Below are 12,908 nucleotides of genomic sequence, written 5' to 3' on the forward strand. Positions count from 1 at the left end.
ATTTTTCTAAAATCATCCTCAGAGCTCTACAATACACTAAGAGCTCTTTTCATGCAATGGCTTTAAAAGTACACTTTAACTGGATAATTCCTCAAAAATCTTTTCAGAATTGTTTATGGACCGCATCCAAAGATGGAGTTTCCGCCGTTTTGTAATAATCATTATCGGTAAGTTTTCAAAGATGCATTACTTGATCAACACTCGTGTCAAACGCAACAAGAATTGGCAGGATCATTGGGAGTGACGCAACAAGCCATTTCAAAACGCCTGAAAGTCATGAGAATGATTCATAAACAAGGAAATTGGGTGCCGTAAGAGTTGAAGCCGGGATATATTGAACTGCGTTTGTTTGCTTGTGAACAGCTGCTTGCAAGGCAAAGACGGAAGGGATTTCTGCATTGCATTGTGATTGGAGACAGAAAATGGGTTCATTAAGATAATCCAAGCGCAGAATATAATGGGGATATCCCGGCCATGCTTCCACGTCGACGGTCAAACCGAATATTCACGGTCATGCTCAGTATTTGGTGGGACCAAATCGGCGTAGTGTATTATGAGTTGTTAAAACCGACTGAAACAATCACAGGCGATAGTTATCGAACGCAATTAATGCGTTTGAGCCGAGCATGATAAAGTGATTTTTCAGCATGACAATGCTCGACCCCATGTTGCGAAAGTGATCAAGACATACTTGGAAAGGTTGAAATGGGAAGTCCTACCCCACCCGCCGTTTTCTCAAGATGTTACTCCCTCGGATTATCACTAGTTTCGATCAATGGCACACGTCCTGACTGACCAGCACTTCCGGTTTTATGAAGAAGTAAAAAATTGGATCGATTCAAAAGATGACCAGTTTTTTCAACGCGGGATTCGTACAATGCCGAAAGATGGGAGAAAGTAGTGGCCAGCGATGGACAATACTTTGATTTTTAAATGTATAACCAGTTTTTTACAATAAAGCCTTGAATTTCGGAAAAAAACGACGGAAGCAAAGTTGTACGCCTATGTAATTGAAAATATTCATAAAAAAAATCAGGTTTTTTTTTAAGAAAATTATTTCTAGTATTTACCCACCTTTGAATAATTTAGCTGAAGATATATTTTTGCATTTCATTATATTGTCCGATGTTGACATAACTTCCTTAGGATTTATTATTTCTTTATAAAAAGAGTAGATGCTGTAAAAATCAGAACTTGTGATTTGTTGTTCCCCGCCAACTACAGAAGCATAAGTAATGGAAACACTACTGCCTTTTGGATATGGTGGTGGTTCAATATCAAACATCTCAGGCTCCATTGGCGTACCATACAATCCATAACGGGTTCTTAGTAGCAGATGATATGGATTCGTTTTTTTTACTAATTCATCAGATATTTTGACTAGAAGATCTCTACAGTTTGTTGCGACTATACTGACTTCATTTCTTGGAGTTACTGCTAGGAGTATGTTGAAAAACCACTGCAGAGAGCCAGCCGACTTTATTTCTCCGATAGAGTCTAATAATGTTAATAAATTGTTCATAACGACAAAATCAAAAGATTCACCAAGATCATCATTGATATTTTTAGCTCCCCTGAAATGAGACAGAAATAAGTGTCAGTTTGTTTTTTAATGTTATTTAAATTATTTTAACAATATTCAAACAGTTTTCCAGCCAACTTAAGAAATGTGTTTTTTCTCTTTCTCTCTCTCGAGGTGTTAGGGTTAGCATTTTACAAATTAAGCAAATCATTCTAGGATCATGGAATTGGAAATGAATTTATTCGGAGGATACATGGGTATTATACACATATTATAAGCGACAGATAAAATCAATTACTACTGGACAACTTCACAATTTCCTGAAAAAATTGCAGCTAAAGATTGCACCAAAGGGTGAAACTCCCCTAGAAACTTTATAGTTCTAGCAGAACTAGAGCCACCTATTGGTAACTCACTAACTATAATACATTTCAAACATGACTGGAATATACTGTGCGATCGTGAAGTGTCATAAATTTATCGAATCTAAGAGAATGTGAATGCTTGACAAAAAGAATGTAATATTTTCACTTTCAATATCTCAAATATGTAATTTACCAGTAGATGTGGAGCTTTCAGTTGATTTTTTTGTCTGTCTATATCTTGATATAGATTTTGATCTTTTCATTTATGAAACAAATTTGTATGCAACACAGAAAAGTGTCCTCTCCAGAAAATCTGTCATACCTACCACCTCTCAAAAAGAGCGTGAAACCACCGATTTTTCCTGATCTAATAGAAAAAAACAAACCTAAACCTATAATGGTCTTCAATCCCTATAGATTGAAAAAAAAGGTGAAAAAACCCAGCCAAAACAAATTAATTCTGCCTGGAAAGGGTCAAGTTGGTTGAAAGGGTCAAGTTTGTTGAATGTGTCTTAGGGGTTGTCCATTAATTACGTGAGGCTTGAAAGGGGGGGGAGGGGTTTGATAAAAATCACGAAAATAACACGAGGGGGAGGGGGGGTATAGTAAGATATCTCGTGTATTTATTTTTTCGTCAAACGCCAAACGTCAAAAAAACTTGCAACCTGGTGTAGACATTTTTATTATGGTCCTTAATTTCAGAATAATAGTATATTATTCAACGAGCAGTAATGTAGGTCATAACTCACGCAGATGAAGTTTGCAGCACGAGCCGCAGGCGAGTGCTGTAATTCATCAAGTGAGTTATGACCATTACCGCAAGTTGAATACTATACTTTATCTACGACTATATCAATAAATACTAAGAAAAAAATACAGACTTATAATATAGACAGAAGGAACGGGAAATAAACATATGTGCTCGATCCCGACTACAAGAGAGATGGCAACTTAGTATCACCAATCACAATCGAACTAGCTTTGGCTAGCTCGAATCCAGTACAGAGTACAGACATAGAACTATATTGAAAAACCTTAATAGTTGCCTATAAAAATGCATTAAAATATACCAAAAAACATTCCCTCTAAACGACGACTTAATGACCTTACTGATACAAACACCTTTATATTTCTTTCGGGCAAGTAATTCTGTATGGTAACATTAGCTGTTTGTCTTTTGGAAATGTAAACCTATATAATATTTCATCTTCACTATCTGAATTAATCGTTTTCAGCAAAACATTCACAATAATTAGATATCAACTTAATTTGAAAACGTCAAAATTATTAAAGTGACATTCCCTCGGACATTCCTCCCCTCAATAACAATAATGGAATGTCCCCTTTCGGCCAATCGAATAGAAGCAGAGAAGTATAGAAGCACAGATCCATATTTTCCGATTTATTATAGTGAGTTATAGTAGTGAGTTATTATAACTCACGGTGTTTGTTAATAGATACTATTAATTTCTCAAAAGCAGTTGAATAATGAATATATAATTCAATAGGAGTAGATAAAATAAGATTATAGTTTATACCTGTATTTAAATTAAGATAATATTCAGAAAATTTTAAGATTCGTTGTAGGTACTAAAAATACACGTGATGTTGAGAAGGGGGAGGGGGGGTGGTCTTAAACCTCACTACGTATCACCAATGGGGGAGGGGGGGTTAAAAAATGCTAAAAAAAGATCACATGATTAATGGACACCCCCTTATGTTGAAATATTTATGGAAAAATGACTTACCTAGAACAAGTAGTAATCAATTTAGCACATCTGTGGGCCAGTGATCTTCCTCCGGATAAGAAACTTCGGTGAATAATGCCATGGGACTGATTTTCAATTATAGATATGAATTCAATTTGTTGAAGAGGAGCTTCGCCATTATTACTCCTATTCCTTGTTAAACGAATCGAAGCTATCCAATTTAATATATCGAGGACAAAATTTTGGACACTATATGTACGATTATTTATCAGTGTATGAATTAATGAGAGGACAAAGACGTTCGATTCAAGCATCAAGCTACGTTGCTGTCGTTCTGAGGCAATTTGAAAGGGTAATTCTGTATGTTTAGACGCATACACAGTGATGCTCAATTCATGAATGCAATCGCATCCCATATACGTTTCAGATTTTCTAGGAGTGAATCCGGATTCTTCACTCCAATCTGTCTTTTTCCCACTTTTGTTCTGTCTATTACATTCTTCTTCTTTAGAATACACAACACTCAAATGTAAGAGTAATGTACGATTTCTGGATTTGAATAACTTTGGGCTTGTCAAAGTAGCCATTCCACTCTGTTCTGTCAAGTCTAAAGATGAAGCAATATTAACAGGCCCCGCCAATATGTCAGCATTGTGGGATCTCAAATACTCTTGTGAAATCACTGGATTGTCTGCCCATTGCAACATACCAATTGTAATCGATTCATCTACTGAAAAGTTAACATCCCTTTTATGGCCAATACCGGCAGAATTCTGCTTCAATAAAGTAACTTCAACGTGGGGCAGAGTTGTGGATGGTTGAAGAGTGAAATGAATATCAACATGCCCCAAAACCATAGGGCACGGTAACGATATTTCGAAAATATGTTCATCCCAAGTGGTCAAATCTGTCTGTAATCTCCATGTTTTCGTATAAGCTTCTCCATCCACACTCAGACTCTGAGGATGCCTTCTCTGTCTTTGAGCTTGTTGAATTTCCGTCCAACAAGGAGGAACAACTGCACAGTACCCAGCCTTCAAAGGTTCAAATTGGGTTAATGAATACAGATTTTTCAATTCAGTCAAATTTATCGTGGCAGTCGGCTCGTGAAAACAACGCATTTCACTTCCGTCTGGTAATTCAGAATAAGGTGAAGAATAAATGGTGGATTCAGAGCTACAGAACATATCTTCGTCCTCGTGATCTTCCAAAGATTCATTATCAGTATCGTTTAAAACATAGAAATGGAGGGATCCTTCCTCTGTTGACACACATAATCTCTCAAGACCTATAACAAAATTTTATTTTGTAGGTTTTAGCGAAAAATCATAAGTTTCAATGTACAGTGCATCCCATTTTGGGTGAGACAGCCAGGTTTCTCGCTTGTTATGTAAGATAGAGCCTTGCGGTTTTCACGTTCCTGTCCTACTTTTTCGTGAAACTCAAGTTGGTCTAATCAGATTTTGCATAACTGTTTCCGTTCAAGAGGTACAGGGCGATTTTGAAAATTGATACTTTTCGGAACCCTCCTTTATCTCCGAAGTTATAAGAAATAATGCTGAGCTAAAAACTACGTCCGAATCAGAATTCTCCGTAGAATCCAGTGGCGTACTCAATTTTTTTTTCGGGGTATGGTTTTGAAGATTCAACACAAACCTATATTTTTTTTAATGGAACACCATGTATATCATTACTTCGTTGAATTCGTTATTTTTTTACCTTCAAAATGATGTATGATACTATGTAGGTAGGATGTTAGAAATGTTAAAAAAACCCTAAAACATCAAATAATGATGATTTTTTGTAAATAGGCAATGAATTTCCTAAGTTTCAATAAGAGGATTATTACTTTTGATTTTTAAAACTAGTAGGTCGTTGATGATACAAACATCCTTGTTGTTATGATGGCTACTATGCATTTGGGAGCATTGTTTTATCAAGTAGGCATTGGAGAGAAAAAACCAATCTGATTTATTTGTCATCGCTATTAATTATTGTTATTATTATTGATCCATTTTTTATATGGGAAATCCATTGCCCATTTACAAAAAATCATCATTATTTGATGTTTTAGTGTTTTTTTTAACATTTCTGAACATCCTACCTACATAGTATCATAGATCATTTTGAAGGGAAAAAAATAACGAATTCAACGAACTAATGATTTACAGGGTGTTCCATTAAAAAAAATATAGGTTTGTGTTGAATCTACAAAACCATACCCCGAAAAAAAAAAATTGAGTACGCCACTGGATTCTACGCAGAATTCTGATTCAGACGTAGTTTTTAATTCGGCATTATTTCTAATAATTTAGGAGATAAAGGAGAGGTCCGAAAGGTATCAATTTCCAAAATCGCGCTGTATCTCTTGAACGGAAACAGTTATGCAAAATCTAATCTGATTAGACCAACTTGAGTTTCACAAAAAATAGGACAGGAACGTGAAAACCGCAAGGCTCCATCTTAAATAACAAGCGAGAAACCTGGCTGTCTCACCCAAAATGGGATGCACTGTGCAAGGAGGTACAAAGGAAAATGAGAGATCCCTTGAATAATGCTAAGAAAAAAAGTCCTATGAACATGGGCCCACAAATAGTGATGAGCGATATCGTGATTTGAAAATCACGTTGTGAATCGTGATTTTTCAATATCAGTGATTTTCAACCGTGATGTAATCACGGTTTCAAAATAATTTCTGATACACCTACCTAAGGTTTTGGTTTTAAGAATTGATAAAAATCGAAGAATTTTTTGATATATTTATATTTGTATCAATGATGAATATATGAATGAATAAGTTTAAAAGTCTTAGGACAAATACTCTAATGGTAAATAAGTACAAGAATTTAATTTTGCATAATTTCTATCGACCTGTGTGAAGAAAGTCCAAAGTTCGCTAGTTTTGCGTCTATTCATACTTCCAAACACACAATCTTAATGAAGAACTGAGTATCTGGTCACTAGTCTTCTATACTATCAATCACAATATCACGATTCATGACTAATTCACGATTCACAGTATTCAGTAAGGGAAATATCTAATACCAAACTCGTATTAGAGGTAGATCGTTACTAATTATGAAATAAGGGGCGAAGTTCCGAATCCCACATGTTATTCTTACGGTGATATAGGAAAATTGCCCTTATTAGATGGTAAGTCTCGCTAGCTGACCAGGATATGATATCACAGCTATAAACTGCGATTGCGATCAGCTGGTACATTATAGGTGAGGAACTGTGAATACCTGTGATTTGGAGATATCAGTGATTGAATCACAGTTAGTGAAATATCGCTCATAACTACCCGCAAATGCTTCGTTTTGGAGATACATGGTGTTTCTTGTAGTCCTACATTTTTGTGATGATTATACCACACCAGTTTATCAAATCTTTATTAATCTTCGCTACCGATTGGGTAAATAAGTACGAAAACTTATAATGAATGTATGCATCACAACTTACTAACTGTATCTTTTTAATAATTTGTATATACCTGTGTATCACTAGAGAATTGTTTTGACAATTTTTTTCTCAAAATCGGTATCAGAAACAATAAAACTACAAGAAACCAAAAAATTTAGTGCAAAACAGTAGTCTAGAACACTCTTATATTCAAGCAAAATTATAAATTTAAAATAATACTTACTGTTGCAGTATGCTGCAGACGTAAACTTCTCTCCCTCGAGTTTTGCATAGCAAATAGTTTTCATTGTTCTCAATTCTACTATTCGTACAGCTCCATCTGAACATACCATGACCAATTCACCTTCAATTCCTTTACTACCAACAGAATTGCCAAATTTTTCAATGGCTGGTAATAAAATGACCTGTACTGGATTTTCTGAACTGGTAAGTTCTCTAGAATGGACAGGTACAGGATTAACAGTGACTTTCTTGCTTGAAAAGTCTAAGCTATATGATAAGAGGACACCACCAGCATTGTTCGTACTTTTGAGTACAACTAAAATATGGAAACCATCTAAGGTAGTTAATATGTCAGAAATAATAAGATCATTTCTATTCTTATACTGGCTAGGTAATATAATGCATTGTACTGCTCTGGAGTAATTCAGTTTTTTCGATAATCTTTTGCTTTTCAGATCGTTTATGTGATCTGAGATGCTCTTCTCTTGAGATATTTCTTTCAAACTTGATATTTGACCATTCAACAAATTATCTTGATTTAGACAAGTTACCGGCAGACAAGAATCTGCTTCTGAAGAATTTGAGGATAATACTCTTGATTCAGGCCACTTTTTGTCAAACCATTTTTTTGGATCTACTTCCGTAGGAGGAGGGCATATTTCATCACTTTCATCAGGAATGAATGCTTTATAAAAAGTTTGAAAATGCTTCATCAGATATTTTGGAGATAAATTAATTTCATCTAAGGTATTGATTCCACTCATTGCAATAAATTCTAAATTTTTCTCTTTTCCTTGCAAAGAATCTTCTTCTTTATCATTTTCCATGAAGGTTTCTAGATCGTCATCCACCGTCTCTTCCTTTTTTTTAAATAAAAAATCATATATTACAAGAAACAGACAACTTTTCTCTGATATTTGGGGGTAGCTGAGTTCCATATCATTTGGCGATTGCATTGAATGGTTGTTTTCATCAAGATCGTGTATAACAAATGTGGAATTTGTTATTTTGGAAGCCTTACTTTTAATTTTGAGGCCACATATAACTGTAGGACGAATTGTAGGAGATGTACTCAAATTTGATCCTGCATTAGAACTTATTTTTTGATCTATTATAGAAAGTGCTGTGACAGATTTTTCCATTGGGTAGGAATTGGAACCTATAAAGACAAAATTTGGTTTTTAATTCAAAGTAAACACTTACACTTACACAATTACTAAAAAAGGAATTTTCAGCTAATTAACAATTTTATATTAATAATGAACAAAAATTAATGAATACTTTTTAAGCTGTCCATCTCGAACAGATTTTTATTATAGTGCGATTATCGTAAGTAATTGCACAAGTGCATCAAAATTACCGATAATTTTGCATGACCGCGTGTTGTCATAAAAACTGCATGAGTGCATGAAAATGACCTAATGCAGTTTTTCAAAGAAAAACACGCTGGAATGCGAAATTATCCGTTCATTTTGATACACAAGTGTAATTCGGGGGAATATTTCCCGAATAAACTGTTACATTACTTGTCAAACTGATTTAGAATGGAATTGCCATAGATTCGGAACTGTGTAAAAGATGCATAGGAACTATGCGTCTATGAACAGAACAATCATCGCAGTGCTGTTTCGCTTCCTACAATGCAATTATCGCTGTAATTTTCAATAATTGTTCTCCATATACATAGAAACATAGAATTTTTGACAGGAGGGAAATATTCAGAAAAATGTCCTCCAACATTGATTTTACTTAGGCGACAATTGTCCGATAAGACAAGAGAGGAGTGCTCAAAGTACTCAAATATCAATTACAGAAAAAAAATCTCATCTACTAAGAATACTTAGGTAATGCTTCTCAGCTTTTTGCTCTCAGAAGGAGGAAAAATTCTGGCGACTTGGACTTGGAATTGACAGTAGTCCTATCTGATAAAATGACCATATTTTCATGCAAACAATAGCAATGAGAAACTTCCATTTCTTTTCTTAAAAGGAGCAATATAATGAAAATTCCATGGAAACGACACAAACAATACAGAAATCAAATGAAAAATAGACAAGTCCTCAAAATCCAAGAAGGCTGATCCATCTAAAATTGTCTTTTTCAAAAGTGAGTAAGCACATCTGAGAATTTGAATGGTATAGTGATCAATTCAGACAAAGAGCACTCCAAAGAGGACGTTATTCAATACTTTCACATAAGGCTATAAAATCAAAAGAGAAATGAATTGATTGAACCTACCATCTCCACTTGTCAGTATGCTAAATTCCAGAGTTATTTTGTCCAAAACATGTGAATCATATTGTGAAACATAAAATGAATGCGGTCTTGTTATTTTTCCACTTATGTCAAAAATTGAAACCAGTCCATCATCGTTACTTGCAGGTATTAGGTTTGGAACAGAGCTGGTTCCTAAAACTTTTATATTCATACCACGGTAGGTGGCATCAACAGCTGGACTGCTAGCAAAGATAACAGATATAGGAACATTGTGAGTATATTCTCCCATCATAAATGGACAATTTTGAGAATGACGTTCATGTTCACTCCAAGGTTCGTCAGTTTTTTCCCAACACACCAAACATACAGCACAGGTAAAGCACAATGCTCTATCTTCGCCAGGAGCGTTAGGTTGATTTGGTTGATGGTAGAAACCTGCCTGTGCCATCTGCTCGGGAAGTGCCCATCTGAATAAGAGAATAATATAAAAAACACTGTGAATTTTATACTATGGTTTATTATTTTCTCATGAAATATTGAAATCAACAAAAGGATTCATGAAATTAAATTAAAAATATTCTCCTTCAGGACTGGAACGCCACTTATGGTAGAAAGTAATTATGTACCCACAGTTACATGGGTTCTGTTATCATCAGAAGGAAATATTAAAAAATTCATAACTCGGAAACTGGAACATTTCGGTAAAACATACTATATTCAGTGGCATTGTGGCCATACATATTTTCAATATTTCCTTGAAAATGCGGTGCAACAACCAATTTTTTTTACCAAATTTGATGAAAATAGCTCTTGCAATTGACGAGAAAAGCTGTGAATGGCGGATGGACAGATTTTTTTTCTCAATTTATTCGATCAGGGGAATTTTAAATTTTTTTCCTCAAACCATTCTGAACGTTTATTATCGGAAATAATAAATCAAAATAGATAATATTTTTCATTTACTTGACCTAATAGTTCTTAATTAAACTGTACAAACCAGAAAAAAATCAGTGCAGTAGTTTCAGAGATTAACGTATGCAGACACAAAATATAATGCTGAAGCATGAAGGCTTTCATGACTGGACTCTTTGGCAGAGTTGGATATTTTCAGGCTTTTCTAGCAGTGGTTCAATAGGTTTTTCATCTTTCCAATTTTGAGTAACAATTTACGGCTTAGAAACCACATTTGACCCAACCGGAATACCCATATTGGATTTCATGTTTGCACTTCTAAAAAAGTTGAAATTCCTATGAGACAATCTTTGTTTAAATAAACCAAATATTATCAAAATTGAATAAAAAATTCAGAGTGTACAAGGATTTTTGGAAGCACTGACACTTTTGAGATGAAAACATGTTTGCTCTACGAATTCAAAATTTCCGTTCTCAAAATGTATTTAGGACCATTCTGAACAACTTCAAATCAATAATAGGAATAGCAATAAAAAGTCCGGTTTGTATCGCAGAATTTCTTATAGGATTTTTGCTCTTTCGAATAAACGATGCGCATGCGCAAACGCTCAACTCCCGATACCTCATTACTTCACATTGTACTGGTCTGATTTGGTAAGAGTATTTTGATAGTGAGTGATTCTATGGGAATTTCAGTTATTTTGGTTCTACAACGAATGTGGCGCATGCGCAAATGTGGAATTCCTGGGACCTTAAGATCTCTGTTTCTATTGGTCTGATTTTGAAGAAAGTTTATGTACGAACTTGTGATGGTCATAAGTAGTTTCATGGGAATTTCAGCAAGTGATGAAGGAGAAATGAGCGGTTTGGCGCAATGGTGAGCCTATTTTAATGGCTATAGTTTTGTGTATGTGTAGGTTTGTACAATATACTACCGCACTAACAGATGGAATTCTCTTGACAATAATGTGATAAATACAACAAGTGTAAATATCTTTAAGAGTAGAATATCTTTAATTCATCAGTTGTGACATAGCAGTCAATCTTTTTAACCGCCTACTGCAATGCAATATTAATAATAATACTGAAATCATGTGAATTGAATATAATGTCAACTTAAGTCAAAATATTGCCATGTACCTAAGAATCAATTTCAATTGTAAGATATCCTCTAGAACAAAAAAGAAAACACCATAAATATCCTCTAGAACAAAAAAGAAAACACCATCTGGTAAATCTTGCTTTTAGTTTCATATTGAATGTTAACTGGATTTCTTCTTAAAGTATATGAAAGTAATTGAATCAATTTGTTGAAATATAAAACCTTTCATTTATTGATTTGCGGTGGTACAAAGAAAACTACCAATCATCCAGCATAAACATTAGTTCCCAGAATTTCAGTGAAGCAACCCTGGACTTCAGATCTATTAAATATCTTACTTATAATCCATATGTGGCCACTGAGAAAATGTATCTCTCCTTTTAGATTCACTTGCCATAGCTCTTCGATCAGATGCATTGGCTATTTCACCCAATAATTCAGACATTCGCTCCTGTATAGCTGAAGCTACAGCCAATTCTGGTATATGAAGGTTTTTGGCAAGAATATTGGTGACAGTACTCATTGTTGCAGATCTCAACTCGTTTAGAGGAAGTTTCAAGCAAACAATGTTCCACTGAAAATAATTCAATATTTACATAATATTGGGAAATCAAAATACAAATTATCCATACTTTCTGAGCTTTTATTCCCTTCTTATCACATTTTTGAGCATTCGCAATCAAATTTGTCAATTCCTTCAAAAGATTATCCACTCCTGTTACTCCAGATGATAAAAGACTTTGTTTTAGAATTATTGCCTGAAAATAATGACCATAAAACAAATATATCAGTTTTTCATATTATATTACTTCTGACAAAGGCAGTTCCACTCTAACTTCTTCATTAGGATCTGATATAATTTTTTGCAAAATACTATCCAAAAGTAAAACCCCATTATACTCGGATCTAACTCCTATAGCTTGTCCATCGGTGAAGAGGATTCGATCCTGTCCAGGTATGTAACGACATGTTACTTCATTCTGGTTAATTGCTGGCAAGAAATATTCAAGATTATTTTATATTAGAACATCAAGAGATATTCTATAATGTTACCAAAAGTTCATATATCTACCTGACAAATTACTAGATTGTAGAACAACACCCGTATTGACATCCAATACTTTCACAACTCCGCTCTTTGTGCACAAGAGAATTACATTTAATGTTGGATGATAGACAATTTCTTTTATGTCAGTGTCAGCATTCAAATACCCATCTTCATTTAATATCCACGGTTCCTCAGCCATTTTCTTAGAAACATCTTGCGCCATTGAAACAATACCATTTACTCAGATTATTTGACAGGAGCAGCAATTTCATTCCTTTGAAATATCAGGATAACCAACTAACCAACCACACACAAAGCGGACCAATATGTTTTCTGTCAACTCTGTGTTGGGCGAAACCGGATGAAAGAATTCATTTGAGAATCGAAT

General features: G+C 34.5%; 1 protein-coding gene across 1 annotated transcript in view; it reads right to left on the reverse strand.

Moving 5' to 3' along the window:
- The window catches only part of LOC123685642 (baculoviral IAP repeat-containing protein 6), a 40,829-nt gene extending 27,993 nt beyond the window's left edge, over positions 1–12,836 (reverse strand). The window contains exons 1-8 of the mRNA XM_045625407.1: positions 12,545–12,836; positions 12,282–12,463; positions 12,105–12,230; positions 11,811–12,046; positions 9,480–9,925; positions 7,243–8,400; positions 3,636–4,884; positions 1,075–1,574 (exon numbers count right to left, since the gene is read on the reverse strand). Of these exons, the coding sequence (XP_045481363.1) occupies positions 1,075–1,574; positions 3,636–4,884; positions 7,243–8,400; positions 9,480–9,925; positions 11,811–12,046; positions 12,105–12,230; positions 12,282–12,463; positions 12,545–12,743 (4,096 nt within the window). The 5' untranslated portion in view covers positions 12,744–12,836. The remainder of the gene's footprint in view (positions 1–1,074; positions 1,575–3,635; positions 4,885–7,242; positions 8,401–9,479; positions 9,926–11,810; positions 12,047–12,104; positions 12,231–12,281; positions 12,464–12,544) is intronic.
- Between the last annotated feature and the right edge of the window lie 72 nt (positions 12,837–12,908).

The sequence above is a fragment of the Harmonia axyridis genome, chromosome 1 (assembly GCF_914767665.1).
Source record: "Harmonia axyridis chromosome 1, icHarAxyr1.1, whole genome shotgun sequence".
Lineage (NCBI taxonomy): Eukaryota > Metazoa > Arthropoda > Insecta > Coleoptera > Coccinellidae > Harmonia > Harmonia axyridis.